The following is a 23,690-nucleotide window of genomic DNA, read 5'->3' as shown; positions in this document are numbered from 1 at the left end:
TCAAATATTTTCTTAGGTAAAACAATTGTAAAATAAGACTTACATGAATCAGCCCGTTTAGTTCTGACAAGTAGTTCTGACAAGTGTGGCATGTGAAAAGTTGTCCACAGTAAACATGTTCCTAACTGCAAACATTTACAAATCAAAGGTTCCTATCAAATTCACACTTGCATACATGGGTCATTTTTGACCCATGTGTGTAAACTTGATGTAGTAATACAAAAAACATTTTAGTTCAAAAGTTAAGACAGAGAAAATTAAAATTATGATTTGTGGTAATCAAAAACAAGATATTTTAATTAATACTTTGTAATATTAAATGATTAAATACATAGATTTTAAAAGATATAGCAAAGAAGCACAGCCATGCATGAAATAACATGTGAAATTAATACGGGTCATTTTTGACCCATGTTGTGCCTTAGGAGAACAAGCAGACGAATAAACATTCAGTTTCTACAGGAAAAGGACAGCATGATCGAAGAGAACAATCAAACGAATAAACATTCAGTTTCTACAGGTAAAGCAGGATCAAAGAGAGAGGAAGCAGACTAAATGCATTTAGTTACTTACAGGTAACATTTAGTGTAGGGACTCAAACATGATCAATCAAAGGGGAAATAAACATTTTATTATGGTCAATTGTTATATTTCCTTTACAAGATACATACTGCTTCATACGTATTTGGACAGTGACACAATTTTGCCTCAGACTACCGGACTGTAATTAAGCCCTGATTGTCAGTGTGAATCTGAACTAAAGAGTTTGTACGTATATTTAAGCTGAAACTGTAACTCTCTCCCTTCTCTTCTCTCTTTTGTCGTTCCGTCTGCAGCTGCCTCCACTTAATTACTCTGCAAGAGGGAGATTGGTCGACCAAAGTTGAATGCCTGCGTTTTTCAAGAATGGGGTGTGTATCCCCTTTGACAGCTTTGTGTGCTCAGGAGACTTTGCTTCCACATAACTCTCTAGATTAAGATTCATCATTTGCCTTTCTAATTTTTTGTCTGTCTCGTCTTTATTCCTGCAGATTTTCCAAGAGGTTAAGGGGTCTGAAGTGCTTGCTTTGCTTTCCAGTTTTGCTGAGTTTTCTGTACTTCACTTCTCCGTCTTTGAGGCAAGTACCAAAACAAATCAGAACAATTAGATGTAGGAGACGCCACATACCCCCAGTCATCAGTTTATAGGGAACACTTAATGAAAACCATGCCGGCTGTTTTCAACCTCACGTTGGAGTCTGCAGATTCTCGTACTGATTAACTGCACTGGTTTGAAAGTGATAGGTGTCTGCTTTTTTCACTCCATTTAGTATATGAGTGAGGGGGGGGGGGGTAAAAAACAAAACACCTCCCTGTGTTGCAACCACAGACTGTATTTAAAGATGGACGAAATGTCAACTCCCCAAAACTGAAGCCAAAGTGTCTCAATTGCCCCCCGGTGTCTGGCTGCAGTATAGGTGATAAGACTTGGCGTTTTTATCAGGGATAATTTGGCTTCAGTTCTGGATAGTGGGAGGAAGTGGAAACACATGGTCCATCTTTCTGGGTGCAACACAGTTCACCAGCTCCTTCATGAAGATGGGAATTATTGTAGGGTATCAATACACTGCGTCGGTGTACCTAATAAACTGCCCACTGAGTGTAGATTCATTCATTTGCCAAATACCAAAAACTACATTATTTCAATGTTGTTGTATTTTTTTCTTCTGCAGACCTTTAGCGATCTTTCTCCGTTGGCCTATGGACGAATGTCAACTTAAGAGTGCTCAGGATCTGCTTCAGGACAACAGCGTGGATGCTGGGCTCGACCTTGTGTAAGAAATTAAGACGTTAAGTTCTGTCACTGTCTGCTCACTACTCAAACTCTGAGACCCATGATCTTATTTTATTTTGCTTTCAAGTCTTCGATATTTCCAAATTGAGAAAAGACTTTCATTCATCATCTGCATAGAAGTATAGATTAGACATTACATTACATTACATTTCATTTAGCTGACGCTTTTATCCAAAGCGACTTACAATAAGTGCATTCAACCCCGAGGGTACAAACCAAGAACAAGAAGAATCAAGAGAGTACAATTTCTTCAAAAATTAAGCAAAACTACAAAGTGTTAAGTAAGTGGCATTTAAGTGCTACTAAATTGTTAGTTTATTATGATTTTTTAGTGTATTCTTAATCTTAAGAAGGAGCAGTTTTATTATGTCAAATATCAGCAGAAAACAAAACTACTAATCTTGGATGTTTCTCCTCCTTTTAATAAACTTAAATCTGGTGGATTTTTCAGTTATCACTGGGGTTTACCTCAGGTTTTCTATTATCATAAAGCTGGCTCACTTTACATGGTAACATACTCTTCCAGGGCTAACCAGCTCTGTAGCAGGTTAACTTAAAAGGTCAAGAGGAGAATATGTCAACAAGCGCACGACTGTTTGTTTTAGAATTTCAAACTTTGATTTTCCTCTTTGTTTTTCTGTTAAGAGAGCTGGACAGATTCGTTGGATTATTTGGCCGCTGGTTTCTGCCTGTTATGCTTCCACGGACCTGGTGAAAAATAATGCACCTTTTATCTGTCGAGGTATAATATAATCTAATCTCGGTTAAACCAAAATCAGTGCTGGGCTGGAGGCTCTGTGACCATGATTAGTCTTGTTCCTTTGTTGCGGTAAATTCTAGAAAGTTTACTTATAATAGTTTGACTTTACACAGGGAACACAAAATCGTTCCTCTTTTAAGTTAGGTTAATTATTATTATTAGCAATGTGGAGTCTACCCACCATCGCTCCTCTTCCCTTTGACACAGAATTTAATGACCAAGCTCACATTTCATGAAACGCTCTCTCAGTTTGCCAAAATTTCTTTCCTGGATGAACCTGTGAGGAAAAACCCATAGGAAGGGCCGACAAGCACAAGACTGTACTGTGCATTTGAAAGCTTTCAGACCCCTTCACTCTATATTCATTCTGTTAAGATTCAGCCTCATGCCAAAAAAAACCCATTATTTTTCTCCATCAATATGCTGTTACTTAAAAGCATCCCGTTATGTATTCAGACCAGAGTCCATGTGTGGTAAATTCAGTTGACTGGACATGATTTGTAAAGGGAAAAAAAAACATTTGCTCTTTATTTGTTCTATATTCGGTCCCACATCTGACAATACTATGGGGTACCAATTGTAATCTAACATTTAGATTAAATATTTGTTTTTTTGATGAGCATTTAGATTTAATGTAAATATGATAAAAAAATTACTTTAAAAACGCACACAACTTTATTTGAATGTTTTGGAGCTAAATAAGGGGAAATCACTGAAATGTCGCCGTTATTTACAGAATCCGTCACTTTAAACACATAGTCCCATTCAATTTACACAAGGGCAAACGACCCCCTGAAGTCGAATAAATTGCCTGCGGATCTCACAGGGAGGTTTTGTGTCCAGTCACAGATCTTGGGAAGGGCAACAAAAACTCCTGGAAGTGGTTTTCCTGAATCTGACACGGTTTAGACTTTAAACTGTCTTTTTTTATTTATTTTTTTGTTTCAGGACCAGAAGTGACGTGCAAACATGCACATATTGGAGAGCTCCCATCATCTGGGACGGCATGTTTGACCCTCTCCTTTACGACTCGATGCACAATGAGACCGGCTCCTCTGTGGCCCTCACAGTGTTTGCTGTCGGCAGGTTTGTTTCACTCGACGATCCAGCACTGAACTTAGTTTTAGGTCTGACGATGATAAATGTCTTGTTTTTAATCGCTTCCAAACCTTGTGACTCATTAACGCCAAATCATATCAGATATTATGGCTACCCGAGACAAATAGAATACAAATCTATCTTTAAATGAATTTAAGCGCTTTGTTCATATCCATATTTTAAAAAACGTATGTATTTTTTAAAATGTTAACAATAATATCTGATACGATTTGGAGTCAGTGCATGTATCATGGAAGCTATTAAAAAACCTTATTATCTCCTATTGAAAACAGGGTTTTATTTTATGGTCCGGAAGTTAAAACCCTCATAAATGTCTGTTAATATCCAACCCAAAACTAACTTCAAAGTGCCTTCCATCAAAGGTACCTGGATGCCTACCTTCCTTCCTTCCTGAACTCATCAGAACGTCACTTCATGCTGGGTTTGCCAGTGACGTACTACGTATTCACAGACACGCCGGAAAAGGTGCCCGACATGAAGCTCCCTCCTCTTCGGAGCCTGGTGGTGATCAAAGTGAAGAAGCACTCGAGGTGGCAGGACATCTCTATGATGCGAATGAAGATCATATCGGACATCATAGAGACCGATATTCGCCATCGCTGCACGCACGTCTTCTGCTTCGACGTGGATCAGGTGTTCACCGGGAGATTTGGCTCGGAGGCTCTGGGAAATTCGGTGGCTCTACTCCACGCCTACTTCTTCCGCCTCCCGAAGAGTATGTACACCTACGACCGCAATCCAAGGTCCAAAGCTTACATGAAGACGGGGGATTTTTACTACCATGCTGCCGTCTTTGGAGGCCTGTGTGAAAGCGTGAAAGCAATAGCTGACGCCTGCTACCAGGGCATCATGGAGGACAAAGAGAATAATGTGGAGGCCCTGTGGCACGATGAGAGTCACCTGAACAAGTACCTGTGGCTTCACAAACCGAGCAGGGTGCTGTCCCCTGAGTACTGCTGGGACCCGCTCATCGGCAACGACAGCGACATAAAAGTCACGCGACTGGAGTGGGCGCCAAAAAGGTACAAGGGGCTCCGCAATGCTTAGTACGTGTCCCACACACGCAAATACAAAATCCACTATCCTTCTCGCTGATATCTGATAAAAACACTGTGTTGCTGCTCTGTTCTCACATGAGGAATCTGCCAACAACTGGACTTCCTGTTGAGTTACAATCTCCAATCGCCTGCTGCCTTTTCAGAGAATCATGTTGTTTTCTCAACACTCAGGTCAATGTCTGCACATGATGCCTTGTAGCATGTAAGTGTTGGAACAAAATATTTTTGATTACTTTCTATATTAAAACGTGTTGAAAAAGGGAGAAGTCATATTTGGAGAGTTAAAGATAAGAGACGGATGCATGGTAAGGTTCAGTTGTTACCAGAATCTCTTACAGAATTACTTAGCTTATATCTTTTTGTTTTGAGATTTGTATTTATTTTTTAGATGTTTGACATTAGATATTAGTTGATGACGTTTATGAGCTTCGTTTTTGACACACAAAAGACTCATATTTATTTACCCCCACTGTAAGATGGACTGCTTCCCAAAAGTGAAGTCAAAGTTTCTTAGTCGCCCCCTGGTGGCTGGCCGCACTATAGCCAGCCAAGTCCCCCAGTTAGCAGATTGGACTTGGACCAAACTAAAAAGTCAAATATTCAGAAATATTAACATTTATCTTTTAACCACTGTCAGGACACTGGCTTTTTTTATGTCTCATGAGTGTGCTTACGAAGACGATTACTGGAAAGATGAAACTACTTTTTTGTGGGGTTTATTGACACAAAACATAGTCTGAGTTTAATTTCCCACATTCATTAATTGTGAAATTAGGTCAAAAGCCAATAGCAGAACAATGATACATAAAATATAAATCTCAGGCCCATGTTACAGTTCACTGTGCTGACAAATCTTCACAGCTTGATCAACATTGAAAAGTTTATATGCAGGGTTAGAGTTTTTGTTCAGTTTGTATTTTGCACTAATGAACTGTTTGGGATTATGGTCAATTTGCTGATATGTTTTTTCTATATATGTATGTGTATGTATGAATGTGTGTGTGTGTTAGAGAATCTCAAAATGGTTTGGCTATTTTTTTCATATATCGTTTGTGCATTTCTAAGGCCATTGTCAATTCTTGTCAATATTGCATTTTAACATTGAGTGTTTATGATTGTTTGGACAAAGGGCCTAAACATGTAACTGTTACTGAAAAGAAGCTGTAAAACAGCTGATTCATCTGCAGGCAGCAGCTCAGACTGCATTTGTCTTCGATTTATGAACTGTAATTGGATTGATAAGATGTTGCAGCTGATGCATTTCAGGAATCGGTGTGTTAAACTGAGCAAGAAGCTGTAAACGGTGAATGGATGTTTTTTTTGTAACTTTTCCTATACTTAACAACCATTACTTCAACTTACTGTTCACAACATACAGACCAATTCATACTGTATTTCCAAAGTGACTTGAAATAAAGGTTTTTATTTAATGCAAAGATGAAAGACTGTTAAGAATTGATTAATACATACCTCAATTCAAGGTCAATTTTTATTTTTTTATGTTTTTTATTTTAAATAGTTCCATTTTTAAATAATTTTATTATAAATATGACTAACATTAACTCTCTAAAGAAGATCTGTCCGTGAAGGATCAGTTCGAGAGATTGTTGTGCTGTAAATTAAATTAAACTGAAAAGGAACATTGCCCTAGATTCCTGGTATTTATTCATCAAATTTAAGTTTAAGGTTTCTAAACGATATATTCATATTTCTGATAGAGAATTTCAGGGACACAAACGCTCTGAGCTGCTCAGGGCTGCCGGGGAAGCTGATAGTTGGAAGTGGCTCTTAGCAGTGGTCAGGTTCAGGGCTGGCAGAATGGAGAGTGTGAACCCAAAAGCACGACAATGAAGCATAGTAGGAATAAGCAAAGTTCTTGGTTTATTTAACGTAGCAGGGGTCAGAAGCCAGGCAGTCAGTCAGGGAAGGCAAAACGGGAGTCCAGGGAAATAGCAGGCAGGTCACAACCGAGATCAGGCAGAAGACAAGTCAGGAGGGAAACCGCCGGAAGGCTCGGTACAAACACACTAAACGATCTGGCAAAGGAGAGGACAAAGGAAACAGGCAGGTAGATATACTGGGGAGACTAATGAGTTGATGGAAGGCAGGTGGGTCTGTGGGTGAGGCCGGTAATGGCATCTGTGACACAAGGAAGTGCAGAGCAGAGGGGAGTGGCTGAGTTCTGAAATGATAAATGGATTAGTATATACCAAACTATGATAAGACAAATAAAAATGTTAATAGGAGGGTGAATTTGTGTCAGCAGCGATCAAACAGTGTCGGGGTGAAGTCCCGTCGGTCTGCTCGGGCGATGCCTCAGTCACAAACATTCTATGATGTTCTATTTCATCAAACAAAGCTCTAGTTCTGAAACGTCATCAGACCTTCTTTGAAGTTTGAACACTGAGGATGATGTATTGTATTCAGTTCCTAATAAAACATTCAAGCATCTTTGTTACATAAATATTTCCTTTCAGAATAAATCAAATCTTTCAATCTCAATGACTATTTGATAGGAGCCTGAACGACTTCTTGTTAGGATGATAACATTAAGCCTATGTTTATGTTTGCTGATATAAAAACTTTTATATTACAGAATTAACTGTGCAGAAAGATGTGCATGATATTTACATATTATTTTTAAATTCAAACTCATGGTTAAACGGAAAAATATCAAGCCTCAATTAAAAAATATTGTCAAGAGTTTGATAATGACACAGTAGAAATCATTACATCATTTTTTAGTATTCATTTATAAATATATCGGCCAATATATTGCTTGGTCTAGAGTTATATCTTGAAAAACAAATAATATTAAAGTTATTCCTAATTCGAAGAGAATGAAACAAATTACTTTGAAGACCCTCTGAGGACATCTGCATTACAGTCTCACAGGTTTGCTTTCAGTCATATGTCATAACTCCACTACCTCAGCAAGGGGATGTGACTGCTGGCTCTGTACGGCTCGTTCCAGGGCGCTCAGCTGATTCGACACGTGGATTAGTTTCTCTCCCAGTTTCTTGTTTTCCACCTCCAGAAAATGCACCCTGACAATCAGAACAAACACTTGTCTTCGTCAGTGAACACACACACATCACAAAAAGGACTTTTTCTATCTCCTGTGTGTGGACTCGTTCAGCACCTGCACTTGGACGAAGCAGCAGCTAGATTTGTGTCCTTCTTGTTGTGCTCCTCCTCGTTGAGCTGCTGGAACAACCGCGTCCTCTCAGCGAGTAGTTTCTCATTTTCTGCAGTTATACTCACCACAAGCTCTTTCTCCTGGGAAAGAAAAACATTTACAATAAATACAATTACCATCCTGCTGTTGTATGCCACCGCCCACCAGTGCGGTTTCCGTCCATCTATCTCTTCCTGACATATTGCATCCAATCGGTGGTCACTGTGACCTTTGACCTCTGACCACTGGAATCTACTCAATTCATCTTTAAGTCCAAGTGACACCAGGTCAAACTGTGAAGAGGTTCCCCCCTTTTTCTTCCTCTCTGATAACGTTGAACTTAACTTGTTTTCATGTGTGCAGGTTTTTTTCCCCATCTTGTTTTCCATTCATTTTCTACAACAATCTTTTATATTCATTCTTCTTCTTCTTTCAGTTTATTGGCAAGTGGCAACAAACGTCAAGGTGCATTACCGCCATCTACTATACCCTCTTCCTCATTGTATTTCTTCATGTCTTTTATTCAAACTCTAGAAAGATAGAAAGAAAGAAAGAAAGAAAGAAAAGAGAAGAAAGAAAGAAAAAAAAAAGTATAGAAAGACAGAAAGACAGAAAGAAGGCCAAAGCTGCAGGTTTACCTTTGTTAATGAATGGGAACACAGGGAGAGCTCGCGCTCGAGACCTTTTATCTTCTCGTCACGCCACGTGATCTCATCAGCAAACCTTTGTTTAGCTCGACACAGTTTGACTTTGTGTTTTTCCTTCATTTCGTGGTATTTACTGTCAACAGATGGATAAACATACAACATGAGTCATGAGTCATTTCAGGATTGAAATGCTGATTTTCAAGCTGTAACATTGTCAATGAACTCTACAGCAGCGTTTCCCAAACAAGGGGTCAGGGTCCCCTGGGTGGGTTGAGAGACACAGAAGAACAGGTCACAAGCTGATCTTCAAAAACCAAATATAATTCAAATGTACAACTTGTCGCTTTGGCCAATGGGGGTCCCTAAATAAATACAATAACAGAAGACTCAGTTTGATGATGTCATGAAGCAGCGTTGGATCATGGAAGTTGTTGTTTCACCACTATTGCCAATGAAATTCTACTTGATGCAACTCAGGCGTAAATCATGTTCACAGATATGGTAATGTAAAGAAGTAGTATTAACGTTACACAGCACATAGCAAGTAACTAATCATAATCCATTTGTACTGACCAATAAAAACAGTGGAGGGTAAAAGCTGCCGGCTGGCTAACTGACTAGCAGTGTGTTTTTCATTTGTCTTTCCTTTGTTTACCCTGGACGTTAAAGCAGAGACGGACAAAGCCACAGGTGAAGCAGACATGATGCAGTTAATAGGCGACCAAGTGGTGGAGGAGTTTTAAGTGTTTGTAGGTGTCATCATGGGCCTGTTACCTGCGCTCTTTGTCCAGACATTTGAGGGTTTCACAGATCTCCTTCTTCAGCGTCTCACACTCATCTTGGCTGGACAATAGATTCCTGACGGAATCATCACCGAACTCCTGCGATCCACAACACAAATCCATGATTTCAGTATTCACAGTCTGTTGGTTAGGAAAGTCAGTTATTTTGGATGGGTGTTAACTTTCTCTGTCCTTTTGCTCTGATAAAAAGAACACAGCACAGGGAAGTAGGCTAGTTCTGGTATATTAGAAGCATATGTAAGATATAACCTTATTTGGTGTGTTTTCCTTGTTCAGCTGTTGCTCTTTACCCTCTTTGGGAAAAGAGTTTTCCTGTTTCCAGTTTTCACGATGTTTCCAATCGGCCTCTTTTTGATTCCAAAAACCCAGATGCTGCTTTAGATAAAGTATCTGAAAGGGTAAGATAGAGTTTGGACATAATGTATAAATGATTCTAATTATTTGTTACTGGATTCGATTAATCTGAAACTTCTTAAGAATCTTTTAACTAAGATTCACTCACCTGTGACTCCTCCAAAATACATCTCTTCTGAGCACTGAGGCTATTTTGTAAATCTCTACAAACCTGGAGGCTCTGTTTCAGTTCAGTTTCCCTCGACTAAAAACACAAGAACAACAAACAGGGTTTAATTCACAATAACCTTATATCTTGAGCTACATTTACTGAAGCGGATGTTTATATTTGACTCTACATCTTCTTCTTTTAAAATACTGCATCAGTATAAAAATAATAATTCCATGCACTAAGAGGGTTGACACACTGTTTGATATTAATATATAGAATGATTTGTTTTGTTGACGACAGGTGTAATTTTCTCTTTAAAAAAAATGAATTAAAGGATTTACTTTAGCCAGCTCATTTGCCAGCTCAGCCTGAAGCTGCACAGTGTGGATCTGCTGCTGTCGTTCCTGCAGGTCGGACTCTACTTGCTCCACCTCCTCCTGCACAGATACAACCTGGGACCAAGAAACAAGATAAAACCACTGGTGTCATATGATCTGATGTGTCAGGTACTGCATCTGTGTCTCTGACCAGGGCCCACATATATACAGCATCTTCCAACTGCTAAATGTGATGAGTGATCAGTAAAAGAAGTCGTAAACTGTATAGATTTTCATTCTACAAGCCGACTTCGTAATATTTGACAGAAAACTAACCATGGGATGTTTTATCCTGTTTAAAAACTTAAAAGTCAAACAGATTATTGAGTTTAAGTTTTATCTAACTATATCATCATCATCATTATCATCATCATCATCATCATCATCATCATCATCATCATCATCATCATCATCATCATCATCATCATCATCATCATCATCATCATCATCATCATCATCATCATCATCTCTTACCATCTGCTGCAGAGAACTTTTTTCAGCATCCAGTGAGCGAACCCTGTTCCTCAAAACTCGGATCTCAAAATCCAGACGATCGTTCAGCTCTTTGGCCTTTCGCAGTTCCACCGTTTCTTTTTAAGTAAAATCAAATAATGCGATCTTTAGACTATAACTAATACATATAATGAAGAATGTCACTGTTATCATGCATAATTTATATACGTATAAATATATATATGAAAAACTGAATGCTTGTCCTTTAAGTTATACTGTATATTGCCTTTAAAAGTCCCTTCCTAAAATGCATCCTAAGACAAGAGACAAAATTCATGGTCCTCGAGTGATGCACAACCATATTGTGTGTTTGTGTGTGCTCGCCGTTTATACACTTGCGCTGTGGCTCTGCCTCTCACCCAGTACACGATGGAATAATCTCCAGCTCCCAAACAGAATAATCTTAGACACAAACAAAGTACTCTGAGCGATGAGAGTGAGAATCGTAACCCTGAGCTTTTCTCTCCCTTACAAACAAAAACACAGACATTCTCTGACAAACAAAATTAAAGAACGCGCATGAAAAATAAAATCTCACCGCACATCTTGAGTTTTTCAACCTCCTGCTGCGCTGCCTGCAGCTCCAGCTCTGAAAAACACAAACGATGGAATAAAACGCAGATGTGTTCAAAGAACTCTTGCACACAAGTTGCTGCAGAGTTTGGAAACTTCAGCTTTTGTTCAGTCTCTCTGGATTCTGTATGATGTTAAAACAACTTCGGAAAGTTTGGAACATACAAATATCTATTGAAGCTGAAAGTTTGCGATGTTTTTCTTTTTCCCAGAACCAGTGGCAGCCTTTATTAAATGATAAATAATAGCATAAGGAAAATCACAGTGACAGCAGCGTACTGTATTATCACCATGAGCCCTCTCTGTGACACTCTCATCTTATCTTGATGACTGAAAGTCCCAGATCTTATGTATATTTCTCTTCAAATCACAGTAGAAATGACTGAATGCTCATCTTGCACATGTAAATTAATAATCTGTATTTCATGGACATATTGTAAATTTGTAGAATCGCTATATTGTATAGTATATTGTTATCATATGTAGTATTCCTTTTTTTAAATCTTTTTAAGGAGGTTATGTTTTTACCTGTGTCTGTCTGTTTGTTTATTATGGTAAAAACTACCAAAATGATTTTCACCAAACCTGATGGGTTCTGGGTCTGGGAATATAGCCCATTAAATGTTGGTGTAGCTGCAGATCATGAGACTAGTGCACAGATCTTGACTCAAGGCAATAAGGCACATTTAGTGGGCTGATATTTACGAGTTGTGTACAGTTTGGTTTCGATTAAAATAGCATTTTTTGGGCCTTTGCGGTGGTTTGTGCACCACTGAGCCTTTCAGTGCTGTTTCGTCAAATTTCCCTACAGAGGATCAATAAAGTTACATTGTATCGTATATGTTAGTGTCTCACTCAGTGTCAAAGGTACAAACAATATGAATGAATCTGTTGTCCAAACACAAACATTTTCGTGAGCTCTGTGCTTATTCGTGCGTCTCGTGAAATGGCTCTGCTGCCAGTCCATCTGCAGATGCTGAATTAAACTCCCAGAGAGACAAGAATTGACTTTGTTCCTTTGTTTCGCAGAAAAAGTTTAAACCGCACTCTCACCATAAGTCTTTTGGGTCAAGTGTGCCGACTCCAGCTCATCAGTCAGACGTCGGATCTCATTGTGGGCCATGGCCAGCCGGCGGGAGCCCTCCTCCAGGTCCCGCTCCAGATGAGAGCACTTCTTCTCCACACTGCTCGACTGGCCGCTTGAATGTCTGGCCTCAGCCTACAGAGAGAGACAGGACTCACCAAACAACCAAGATCACAGCGGCTCTGAAGCCAGCCAGTAAGTAGAAAGAGGAATCTTCATAATTACATGCAAGAGACCTTGAGAAGTGCAGTGGATGAAGATACACATGTGGCGTTGTGTCTTGAATTTCTTCTGCCATGCAAAGCTCCCTAGTTTGTGCTGGTAGCAGATCTTAGTCACACTGGAACAAAAAGAGGGAAGCAGGTCAACATGCAAAAAAGGAATTCTCACAGTCACAGATGAAAGTTGGCAGTTTTTAGTATGTGTTAATAGGATGCAGTCACATTACTGTAAATCAAAGTACGTACAGGAATAAAACTGTGTTTGCTGTGCGAAGCTTTGTGGAGTCCGAATAAGAGTCTCCTCCAGGGACTATGGCCGTGATGTGATGCCCCCTTGTGGGGAGACTGAGGGATAAGATTAGATCACAGAATCAAAGAGTAAATCATTTGATCAAAGGGAAATAATGTAAGATGCGTTTCTCTAACAACCGGGGAAATCTCTAGAAGTTAACACTTAATGAATCTGTACAAGAAATATCACAAAGAGGAATCACGATCTTCAAAAGACAAATAAAGAGAGAATAAGACTTTCACAAAATCCTCTATTTTCTCCTATGATGGAGAGTCAATGCTTGTACATTCCTGACTGTGCTGAGGGCGCTGTGTGTGTTCAGGCTCAAGTTATCAAAGCTGCGAGTCAATGAACTACAATGTGACATATGAGCCATTTTAGCTTTGTTTTTGGTATGTTTGTCCTCTAACCTGTCGTACGTTGCTGTTGGACACCTGTGTCTCTGTCCTCAGCGGGCTGCTGCGGCTGTCTCCAGCACTCATCAAGCTGCTGCTGTTGGTAGGATGCTCACTGGTCTCTTGCAGCGAGGCCCTCTCCACTAGCAGGTACGCCACCTGCTCACTGGAGCTGCTGGGAATCAGCTCCGCGAGGCCCTGCTGGTGCAGCATTTTAGCAACCTCGCTCGCCTGGGCGTCTGTCTCAGTGAAGAGGGAGAGGAAGGAGACTGGCTTTATTTCACTGCTACTGTCAATGAGGAGGCTGATTTTATCTGCTGAACAGATTTACACATCTCGGTTTATATGACTTTAGATTACTGCTGAAAAATTACAAACCAAATGTACATTTAATCTTGAGTAGAGTCTGACTGATATGTAATATTGTTAGCCAATACCAATATTCAGGAGTTAACTAATTCCTATACTGACTAATTGACATATTGATGATATAAAGGCTGCATTTTCAAATTTGTGGCAAGGATGCCTTTCTTAACAAACCTTCATGACAAATAAATGTAATTGAAGCTGGATATTCTCATAAACTTTATTTTAAATAACTAAATAAAAAGAAAACGCTAATGTTACCAAATATTAAGAACTTAAGCATTTGAAAGAAAATAAAAATTTTAAGTAAAATGTGAACATTTCCTGCAGTTTTTTTCAGTAAAATAAAATGTTGTATTTACTTAAACATAAACGCATATATCTATATGACTTTGAACATCGTAAATCCACTACTTTCTGATTGATCTGTAGAAAAATATCACATATCACTTGGAAATATATGTACAAATATTGAGGACAAAGACTTAGAGATGTGAGTTTTAACACCAATACTCATGCTATGGTGATGGGCTTCATGTTTACAACCTTGAAGGGATATTAGCTGCCGCAGCTGGTCCTTCAGCTGGTCGTTCTCGTCTTGTATCTGCTGAGCCAACTCGTCTTTCTGCTCGGTAAAGATGCGGATCTGCTCCAAAGATTTCCTCACCTCACAGACAAAAAGCACAACAAAATCCGACGTGTCCAGACTTTGACATATTCTGTCTTCAGCTGACAAAGTTGGAGTTGCAGTTACTTACCTCTGCCGTCTCTGCCGAGTGTTGAGAGCGCTGCATGTCCTGCTCCTGGGTGGCACTGCTCAGACAGGCTCTGGTGCTCTGGAGGCCATGCCATAGAAGACACAGCTGAGCCTCTTTAGGGGCGCCGGGAGCACATCCCTCCTCTGTCAACCATGTGGTGATCTGCTCCAGCTCCTCCTGTGAACAACATGGGGGACTTATAGACTTGATTCTATACATGACATGGTGGGTGGCAGTGGCTCAGGAGGCAGAGAGGGTCGTCCATTAACCAGAGGGTTGTTGGTTCAATCGTCCTACTGAATCCCAAACTGCCTGACGACTGTGCAGACAGTGTATAAATGATTATTGAAGTGCTGTACAGATGGGTGAATGTGACTTATACTGTAAAGTACGGTGGCCCTGAAGTAACAAAAAACAAGGGTATTAATTTCTAACAGAGAAGTACCTACTATATTGAAGTGTCTTGTTGCTTATTGAACGTCAGTTGCTGTCTTTGTGATTTGTTGTGTTTTGCACTTGAGGGCTACCCGAGTGAAGCTTTGAGTGGTTAAAAAGACTAGAAAATGTACTATATATATATATATGCAGTCCAAATAGAGAAGGACTACTGGCACTTTTAAGGAGAAAACATTTGGTTATATAAAATAATATTTAATAGGAGCAGGTTATGAGATCATAATGACAGCATAGCCAACATTCCCTTAAAGTTTCTCAAGATTTTTACAGTTAAATCTTCTGAAACTTGACATACAGACAGTGGGGGTCACAATGAACAACAGTGAGGTGAAATATCTGTGTCTCCTCTCGAACACTTTCCTGTGTGACTGTGTTTTCATCCCCAAAAATGGCGACAAAAAGAATCCTGACAAACTACAGACAAGACCGACACTCGTGTGGTCAAACTGTCTGCACTTTGAGAGGAGCTGTGTCTCTGTGGCGACGAGAGAGTTGTACCAGAATGGAGAGAGGGAGAAAGTGAGAGAAAGAACGAGAATTAAGTGGAAGGAAAGAAAGAGAAATACAACGAGAGAACGACAGAAGATGAAATGTCACATCTGCAGCGGAGTTACATGGTTTTCTTACCTCTGCTGAATTCATTTGTTTGCGGTGTCGACAGAAAAAACCCTCACACTTTAGTTTTTCACCGTCGCTGTCATGGAGATGGACGGATCCTCGCGTTCCAGAGCAGCAGCGAGCAGACCGTTATTTGACGAGTATAGCGGTACGTTTAAAAAAAGGGGGAAAAAATAAATACAACGCACTCACGCCACTGCAGCTCTGCGAACTTCTGGGATTCTTCAACAGGTCTGAACTTAACAACCTCAACGTAAAATAAACAGAGGTAATGAGTGTTAACTGCGTGGGATTGATGCTTCAGCTCTGTTCGGGAGAACGGTTAGTTCCGTTGTTTTCTCCTGGGAAGACACACTGCGAGTTGTCCGTGGGTCCCTGAAGGCATCTTCTAGGACCTTTAACAACGTGAGCAGTTTGGAGTCACCGGTAAACATCTGTCAAACCGAGGTTTTGTGTGATGGATTATCTCATTTGTCTCCATTACTTCAGTAGATTATTTTTTACTTTATACCTCTACTACGATACAACAGAGAGAGATGTTTAACGTTGTCAATCCTCTGCAAGTTTTGACAGTTAAAGTTCAGAACTGGCCCATATTCAAATCTTACAATAAAATCTGAACTGTTGTTTATTGAAATGTAGACCTCTCAAAATATATCTAATGGTTCATATTAGCACAACAAAAATAAAAATACTGCTTACACGTCTATGCAACATTCATAATAACCCATAATGTAATTAATAATAGTTTAACGCTGTGGTGTAGGAATCTGATTTGGCTGCAGCAGTGTGTTCATCATACAAATATCCAATTGTTATTGGGAGTTAATAAACTTCAGTGCAATCAATATGATAATGAAAGTATGAAGATATCAACACAATGGGAGAATTGAATTAGATTAGTGTAAGTGTGTTAATATTTAATTATGTTATTTTTAATCATAGTACTGGTGAAAAAGGCATTTTATAGCTCTCCTCGTGGGACATAATTTATTATATTATTATTACTCTAACAATTTTTGAAATAGAGTTAAGACATAATTTGATTACATTTTGTGTTGTGTCTTGGGTGGTCTGAGATTTCCTGTACGTTTACTGTCAGAAGTGGGCAGTAATTGGCCCTGATTTCCTGCCTTTCAGTTACTTCACTTAGAAATGAGTGTGGTGGTCTCTATGCTGAGCTGTGAGCTGAATGTACAGCATGAGGACATGGTACAAAAGTATGGATTTTACCATATACAATCCAACCAATGCCAACCCAAACATCAACTGCTGTTGAGTTGTGATGTTTCTACTGTCTGATTTTATTTGCCCCTTCCATACACTCTAAATAATGGATATACCTCATCTAATTGTGTTCACTACTTTAATGCAGATCACATTTCTGCTGTGTAGCTTTAGAGAAAATGCTCTGTGCTGAAGCAGGTCCACAGGAATGTTATTTTTGGTGCTGAGTCGGTCCGGACCAAAGATTCGAGGGGGAGGGCAGGGAAAGTTTAGAGGAAATGGGTGTTGAGAACTCCTCCTATATCTGGCTCCACATTCCTCCACTGTACCCTCGTCTCCATAGTTCTCGAGCTGAGGCGTCTGAGAGGGAAGGAAGGGGACGAAGGGAGGACAGCAGCAGAAAAAGAACAAATAATCAAAGGCCACCACTGACCTGAAGAGAAGCTGAAGGGTAAGAACTTCATTAAAACATCTTGGTTGTATTGAATTACATTGAATGAATGAGCCTGGGTTCGCTGTCACTGACTCAACTTAGTGTACGCGTGATGAAACTCTTGCCCAATGAGCTGCAGGTCACACCCAAATGCGATCAAATGCTAATAGGACTCTTGTTTGAGCGTCTGAGATGCTCTTCCACCATGAAACTCTGTGAGTTTACGTGGGTGTTGCTCCTGCTCTGTCTGTGCCAGGTACCTCCAGGGATTACGTAGAGCAGATGTAGAAGTATGTAATCAAACGCATGCCTCCCTCAACTGTCCACAATCTAACAGCAAAAGTGACTTCCCTCTATGGGCAGAGCTGGATGGGAAAGACAAACATGTGCACGGCGAAGAGTTCTAGCTTCCAAGAAAGTTAAACGTTTAAATCTAGCACTTGTAGGATTACGAGATTTGATTAAATTAATATTTGTGAAACCAAAGCTTCAGTCTTTCTTTCAGGCCACAGAAACGAAAATTCAATATTAACAATTAATACACTATATTGTGCATTTAACCCTTTTCTAATTTTGAGTCCGTTTTAAACAAAACTATATTCATGTTTTAGAGAAATTCCTGATGTACTTTATTCTGGTTTGGCAACATCTGTCTTTACTAATCTCAACAGCGATTAAGAAGAAGTGAAACCAGAACAATTTATTATTAATAATGTGACTTCTTCTTTTTTGTGCTGACGTCCTCAAAAATTTGTGATTAAAAACATAGACAGGATATGATGAGTATTACTGGATACTTCATTTATCTGAACACTTCACCAAGCCACAAGGACACATCCAGTGTATTATCATCATTTGTGTTGTTGTCTTTGTTTTTATCACGTGTTATTGTGAATTGGTTGACTCTCGTAGGAGGTCCCTTATTTTCTTTGTTTGTTTTGTATTTTCAGATTTTAATATTTAAGTGGAGGCTTGGAATTGGCCGAATGTGTTTTCTGCCTCTCCTACAATGTATATTATTATTTGTAATTTTTCTATCTATTTATTCTAATCATTGCTAAATTACATTTTTTTTATCTAGAATCTATAATATCACACTCTTTGATAGAAAGATAGATAAATAGATTACTGATCCCCAGAGGGAAATTAAATTGTCATTGCAGCCAGATATGTCAAAATACAATTAAATACAAGGTTAAAAAAACACACAAAATAGAAAAGGAGGGATCCAAATACACACCTAAAACACGACAGGATGATAGATTAAATAAATAAATTGCAAACGAAGTTGTGATACTGGATCTGCAAGGAATGGTGGTGATAACATACTGATGAAATTAGGATTAAGTAATAATACTAGTACTTTAAAGATTGTTACAAAAATAGACTTTTCAAGTTTATATAATAAAATGATTCATGAATTATAGATTGAAAGTCAATTATAAAAAGAAGACCCATTTAAAACCATATGCAGATACAATTTCAGACTACATGCCTGTTCACAGAGGTGGTAGTGAACTGATGATGGGATGTATTCCTCAGAGACTGGACAGTCTCTGGAGATCCCCCACCCAGTCGGGCTTGTGGCTCGATAAATGAGCAGAGATTGTCAGTGTAGATGTGGAGCATCATGATGAAAGAGGTTCGAGTCTCCCTGAGAGTTAGACAAAGAGTCCACTGTCTCATCGCCACAAGGAAACTGCTGGTTGTTTTAAATGACATGCAAGGAAGTTAACGCAAATGGTTGATGACATTGCTATTTTGATTCTATATGAATCCAACCGACTTAGCCAGAATGGACTCTACAGGTGGAATTGTCTTGATTTGTAATCTATAATCACATGGTCTGTACACAGTGTTGGGAAGGATACTTTCAAAACGTATTCCGTTACAGAATACAGAATACATGCACAAAAATGTAATCTGTAACGTATTCCATTACATTAACTAATCTGAGTAACGTATTCTGAATACTTGGAATACTTCCGGTTTGTATTGCATTTTTTAAGTGTATGATTGCGGCGTTGTTATAGTCAGGGGAGCAGCAGCAGTTTAAACTCTCTCTCCACCGATGCTGCGGGCCCGCTGGATGTCCGGCTCCAGGGGTGGACTGGCCATCTGGCATACCGGGCATAATCCCGGTGGGCCGTTGACCCAATGTGGGCCGGTCTGGTCCGCTATGTTGTTGTTTTGTTTTTTTTCTCTTCTTCCTCTCTAAATTCCCTCCAATTGGGCCGGCCAATTGGCTACAGAGGGCTAGCAGTGTGTTGCCAGCATCGACACATATTATTGGTCTATTGTTTGTCATTGTCAATCAATCATGGGCTGACAGGCTCAGAGAGCCCTGACAGTGCTGTCAATCACAACACAAACCAGGGGGGGGCGGGACCTCATGGCATTGGCGGGGGGGAGTCGCGGGACTGGCTGCTGCTGAGACAGAAACTTAACTTAATGGATAATAAGAGTAAAAAAACGCCCGGGTGGCGCTGAGAAGCATCGGGAAAAAAAGCTGAAGTCTCTGGAGGTGGAGGCTGCTAAATGTGCCAAACTGACGGACCTATGTGGTGCCGGGTTCACCAGCCCAGCAGCAGCAGGTGCGCCGGGAGACGAGCGAGGAGGACTCGACAATGATGAGCGAGTGGAGGCAGACATGTGAGCGCGCATTTTCAATACATTCTCAAAACTGGCTCGTTACTTGAGCAGCGGAGGTTGGCGTCGCACGCCTCTACCCACGGCGCACCCCCCCCTCTCTCTCGCGCGCGCTCACTCGCTCGCTCGCTGCCCCCTCCCTCCTGAGATGTGCAGGTCACAAGAGGCACTTGTTTATAGTTAATTAGAAGTTCAGATGCACTGGTCCATTACTATTTGAACCTCAGCATCTAGGGTTCAAAATTGGTAAAATTATACATTATATACATTATATTCATATTGTTGTTGTAATTTTTCAGTCAGTTGAGATAAATCTTGAGGAGAAACATTTTGGGTTGTTTTGTGTCTGTATAGACCTACTATAAAAAGCACTTTGCATTTTTAATTTTAGTTCTTGTACTTTTGATACTTAAGTACATTTCAACACCAGATACTTTTGATACTTAAGTACTTTTAATATGAGCTACTTTAAGACATTTAGAAGACACAAGTTACGTCAATTTAATGGCAGATGTGCTCGGCTAATTATGTGGGCCGGTCTGAGCCAAAAAATGCCCGGGCCGTTTTGTTCTCCCAGTCCAGCCCTGTCCGGCTCCCATCCACTCCCACCTCTGTGCCGGTCCCACCGGAGGCTGAACCCCCCCTGCGCCAAGGCTGCCTCGCGCCTTGCAGCGATCGTTTCGGCGTCGGGTCTATTTTTTGCGCTTGACCCGAGCGTATCGCTCCAGGAAACACACTGAAAAATGATTTTAAACGATATTGATGACATATTTTATATGATATAAATGATAAAGCATGCATCCCATAGTTTGTATTCCCCTTCTGTTGTCCTGGAGTTTTAAATTTACCAATTTGACCGATCACATTATTAAATGCCCCCCTCCATACAGACACACATGCAGTCATAAAGATAAAAAGAGAGGGGGGGGGCGGAGAACACGTAATTTACCCTCGACACCCGACATTGAACGGAGCAAACAGCGGAGAAGTTCTTGAAGATGGATGACATTAAATTGGGACGCTGTTGCAGTTAATGTTGGAGCAACAAGTGACTATATGCTTTTATACTTCTGGGTCAACGGGTGATATTATTTTAGCGGCGCTTCAGCGTCCGGTGTGAACCCTGCGTGCCTCGCTGTCCTCCTGCAGAGCCATGACAGCGGAGCTCTGGGAGCGCAGGTCGGTCTTCTCTCACCAGGTGCTGGAAGGGCAGCTTGCGGATCAGCAGCTCCGTAGATTTCTGGTAGCGACGGAACTCTCTCAGAGCCACGGTCCCGGGGCCTGTAACGGTCCCGAGCCGGTCGCGGTGAGGCTTCTTCTCGCCGCCGGGGTCCGGGCGCTCTTACGGCAGCCCTGGTCTCCAGCTGCTTCCTGGGGGCTTTGCCTCCGGTGGATTTACGAGACAGTGATTAAACTCGTGAAACAGAGAAGTACCGTCATGTAATCCACTGATTTCAACAATGTAACTGTATTCTGAATACCATCTATTTAATTTGTAACTGTAACGGAATACAGTTACTCATAATTTGTATTCTAAATACGTAACGCCGTTACATGTATTCCGTTACTCCCCAACACTGTCTGTACACAGGAAAAGAGTCTTCCCACATCTACGGGCAGCCATGGTCTTCCTCCTCGCATCCCTGACTCTGCTACATCTGGTCACCTTGGCCATGCTCCTCATCGCCACCGTGGAGAAGGTGAGATATACGTACAATGGGCTGGTAACTTGTGTTGTCGCCACTTTGCCAGTAGATGTCACTATTAATCCAGGTATGATCTTAATGCTCAATAGTGAACGGACAGAATAACGTAGCGCTTTTCTACTTAAAGAGCTTCACACAGCACAAGTTGACAGTGTCACTGCAGTAGTCAGGAGCAATTTGGGGTTCAGTCTCCTGCAAAAGTTGTCTGTTGAGCCGGGGCTCGAACAATACAAACTTTGGGTTAATGGATGATCCTCTCTACCTCCCGAGCCACAACCAGAGACAAAGAGGGAAATTAATGCTGCAAAACAAAATACTAGTTGTATGCATGAAGTCACAGGAATACTCTCTTTTTGGTATCTGATCCAGCATAGAAACGTCTTTCTTTCTTTCTTTCTTTCTTCCTCTCTTCTTCCCTGTAGTCCTGGTGGATTTGGGATGACTCGGAAATCTCAGACCTCTGGTATAACTGCTTCCATGACAACTCCACAGACACCTGGCTGTGTGCTGCTACAAACGAAAGCGGTAAATGATCCCGCTGACCTACATTTGTTTGTGCATGTTTCTTTATACGATGATGATGTAAATTGTGTCTGTATGAATGAGTGTGAACCTGTTCCCTCAGACTGGCTGCAGTCGGTCCAGGCCCTCATGGTTCTCTCTGTGGTCTTTTCCTGTATCTCCTTCCTGGTTTTTCTGGGCCAGCTCATCACCATGTCTGTAGGAGGACTCTTCTACTTCACAGGCTTCTGTCAGAGCTTCGCAGGTGTTTTCCTTATTCCTTCATCTAACCCTGTAAATTAAAATGTGACAGCATTTTACATTTTGCATTCATCTCAGAATTCTTTTTACATGTATGCTTATGTTTTGTGCATAAGATATGGCTTATTCCTCTTTAGAGCTCCTTGTAGTGCGAACATTTTTCAAATCACATCAGTGAGCCACATATCTTTCCAATGCCCAATCCTTCCACTAAGATTTGTGAAAATCCTTTCAGTAGTTTTTGCATAGTCCTGCCATTAAATGAACAAAATAATCTCCTTGGTGCAGGTAACTAAAGGTGAATTTAATGGTTGATCTGTTTAACTGAATTACAGTAGATTGTACAGGTCTATCTTTTGAAGAGAGTGTATGTTTTACTAAAAACGTGTTCATATCTCTTGCAGGTCTCACAGACTTTGCCGCCTGCCTCATCTTCACCTTCCACAGAAAGGAGATCCTAAATGACACCAGAGACCAGAGCAAAGGACACTTTGGCTACTGCTTCATCCTGGCGTGGCTGAGCGTCCCTCTGCTCCTAGTCAGTGGGGTCCTGTACATCCACCTGCGCAAGAAGCAGTGAGAAGGGAAGAAAGCTCTTAATAGGAGTCCCCTCCCACTTCAGTCACCACCCAGTTGAGAGTAAAGCAAGGAAAAAAGACGACTGAGAATGAAATACCTCTTTAAGGTGGTGTTTTCTTTCTGACTCAAGATCCACCCAAACGTGCTGCACGGAATGCGGGACATTATGTCATCATGAGGGCAGCTCGTTGTCCTTCAAGAACAACTCAAAGAAATTTACTAGAACTCAGTTGTGTTGTAAGACACAAAGCTCATTAAGGATTCTGACAGAGATATATTATGAACCTAGAGTGACTCTCTCCTTACAAAGCCACATTTAAATTCACTAGATCCTCATTTGTATGTTATTTTACGCACTCACACAAGCATCAGTGTGCCAAACATGTCAGATATTTTTTTCACCCAGATCTCTTAATTATTCTCTGACAAATCAACAAAAATTTGGAATATTTAAGAAACTGAATAGAAAATCCAGGATATGTACAAAAAATTATCAGGTTCTTCCTTAATACATATCCCATTCCTCCACAAAATTTCATGAAAATCGGTTTAGTAGTGTTTTTGCACAATCCTTCTAACTCAAACAAACAGATGAAAACACAACCTCCAGGTCGGTGATCATAAATGAATAATTTTTGTGAAAATATTGTGCCTGAATTACTTTTGTACATATGTGTGTTTACTCATTAAAAAAAAACATTGGTTCCTGTCACTATTATTTGTATCAACACTTCATCTTTACCACAGAGCATTACTGTGGTTAAAGGGCTAAATCTG

General features: G+C 40.4%; 2 protein-coding genes and 1 pseudogene across 2 annotated transcripts; 2 read left to right on the top strand and 1 right to left on the bottom strand.

Annotated features, from left to right (window-relative positions):
- The first annotated feature begins 1,740 nt into the window (after window positions 1-1,740).
- On the top strand, window positions 1,741-4,937 carry LOC133000648 (N-acetyllactosaminide alpha-1,3-galactosyltransferase-like; annotated as a pseudogene).
- Window positions 4,938-6,747: 1,810 nt separating this feature from the next.
- si:dkey-264d12.5 (coiled-coil domain-containing protein 30) lies at window positions 6,748-17,125 on the bottom strand. Its single transcript, XM_061069180.1, has 16 exons — window positions 17,114-17,125; window positions 14,484-14,660; window positions 14,272-14,392; window positions 13,399-13,598; window positions 12,919-13,017; window positions 12,421-12,586; window positions 11,333-11,383; window positions 10,756-10,871; window positions 10,246-10,356; window positions 9,902-9,997; window positions 9,649-9,789; window positions 9,371-9,477; window positions 8,588-8,729; window positions 7,914-8,050; window positions 7,701-7,818; window positions 6,748-6,807 (listed from the first exon to the last, which is right to left on the bottom strand). Exons 1-16 carry the CDS (start codon window positions 17,123-17,125, stop codon window positions 6,799-6,801), a joined length of 1,803 nt encoding a protein of 600 aa, XP_060925163.1. The 3' UTR covers window positions 6,748-6,798.
- A 10-nt stretch (window positions 17,126-17,135) lies between these two features.
- Window positions 17,136-23,585, top strand: emp3a (epithelial membrane protein 3a (MAM blood group)). The gene is made up of 5 exons (XM_061070376.1): window positions 17,136-17,235; window positions 21,458-21,566; window positions 21,995-22,097; window positions 22,198-22,338; window positions 22,739-23,585. The coding sequence occupies exons 2-5, from the start codon at window positions 21,489-21,491 to the stop codon at window positions 22,912-22,914; spliced, it is 498 nt and encodes a 165-aa protein (XP_060926359.1). The 5' UTR covers window positions 17,136-17,235; window positions 21,458-21,488; the 3' UTR covers window positions 22,915-23,585.
- Window positions 23,586-23,690: the final 105 nt, after the last annotated feature.

The sequence above is a fragment of the Limanda limanda genome, chromosome 4 (assembly GCF_963576545.1).
Source record: "Limanda limanda chromosome 4, fLimLim1.1, whole genome shotgun sequence".
Lineage (NCBI taxonomy): Eukaryota > Metazoa > Chordata > Actinopteri > Pleuronectiformes > Pleuronectidae > Limanda > Limanda limanda.
Note: the sequence above shows the minus strand (reverse complement) of the source record. Positions and strands in the feature narration are given on the sequence as shown.

Bases quoted from the DNA above. Each gene is read 5' to 3' on its own strand.
- si:dkey-264d12.5 (XM_061069180.1), bottom strand. The intron at 14,393-14,483 runs GTAAGTAACTGC...TTTGTCTGTGAG, and splicing joins ACTCGGCAGAGACGGCAGAG to GTGAGGAAATCTTTGGAGCA. The intron at 9,998-10,245 runs GTAAATCCTTTA...TTGTGTTTTTAG, and splicing joins TGGCAAATGAGCTGGCTAAA to TCGAGGGAAACTGAACTGAA.
- emp3a (XM_061070376.1), top strand. From the start codon at position 21,489: ATGGTCTTCCTCCTCGCATCCCTGACTCTGCTACATCTGGTCACCTTG. The intron at 22,098-22,197 runs GTAAATGATCCC...CTGTTCCCTCAG, and splicing joins TGCTGCTACAAACGAAAGCG to ACTGGCTGCAGTCGGTCCAG. The intron at 22,339-22,738 runs GTGTTTTCCTTA...TATCTCTTGCAG, and splicing joins CTTCTGTCAGAGCTTCGCAG to GTCTCACAGACTTTGCCGCC.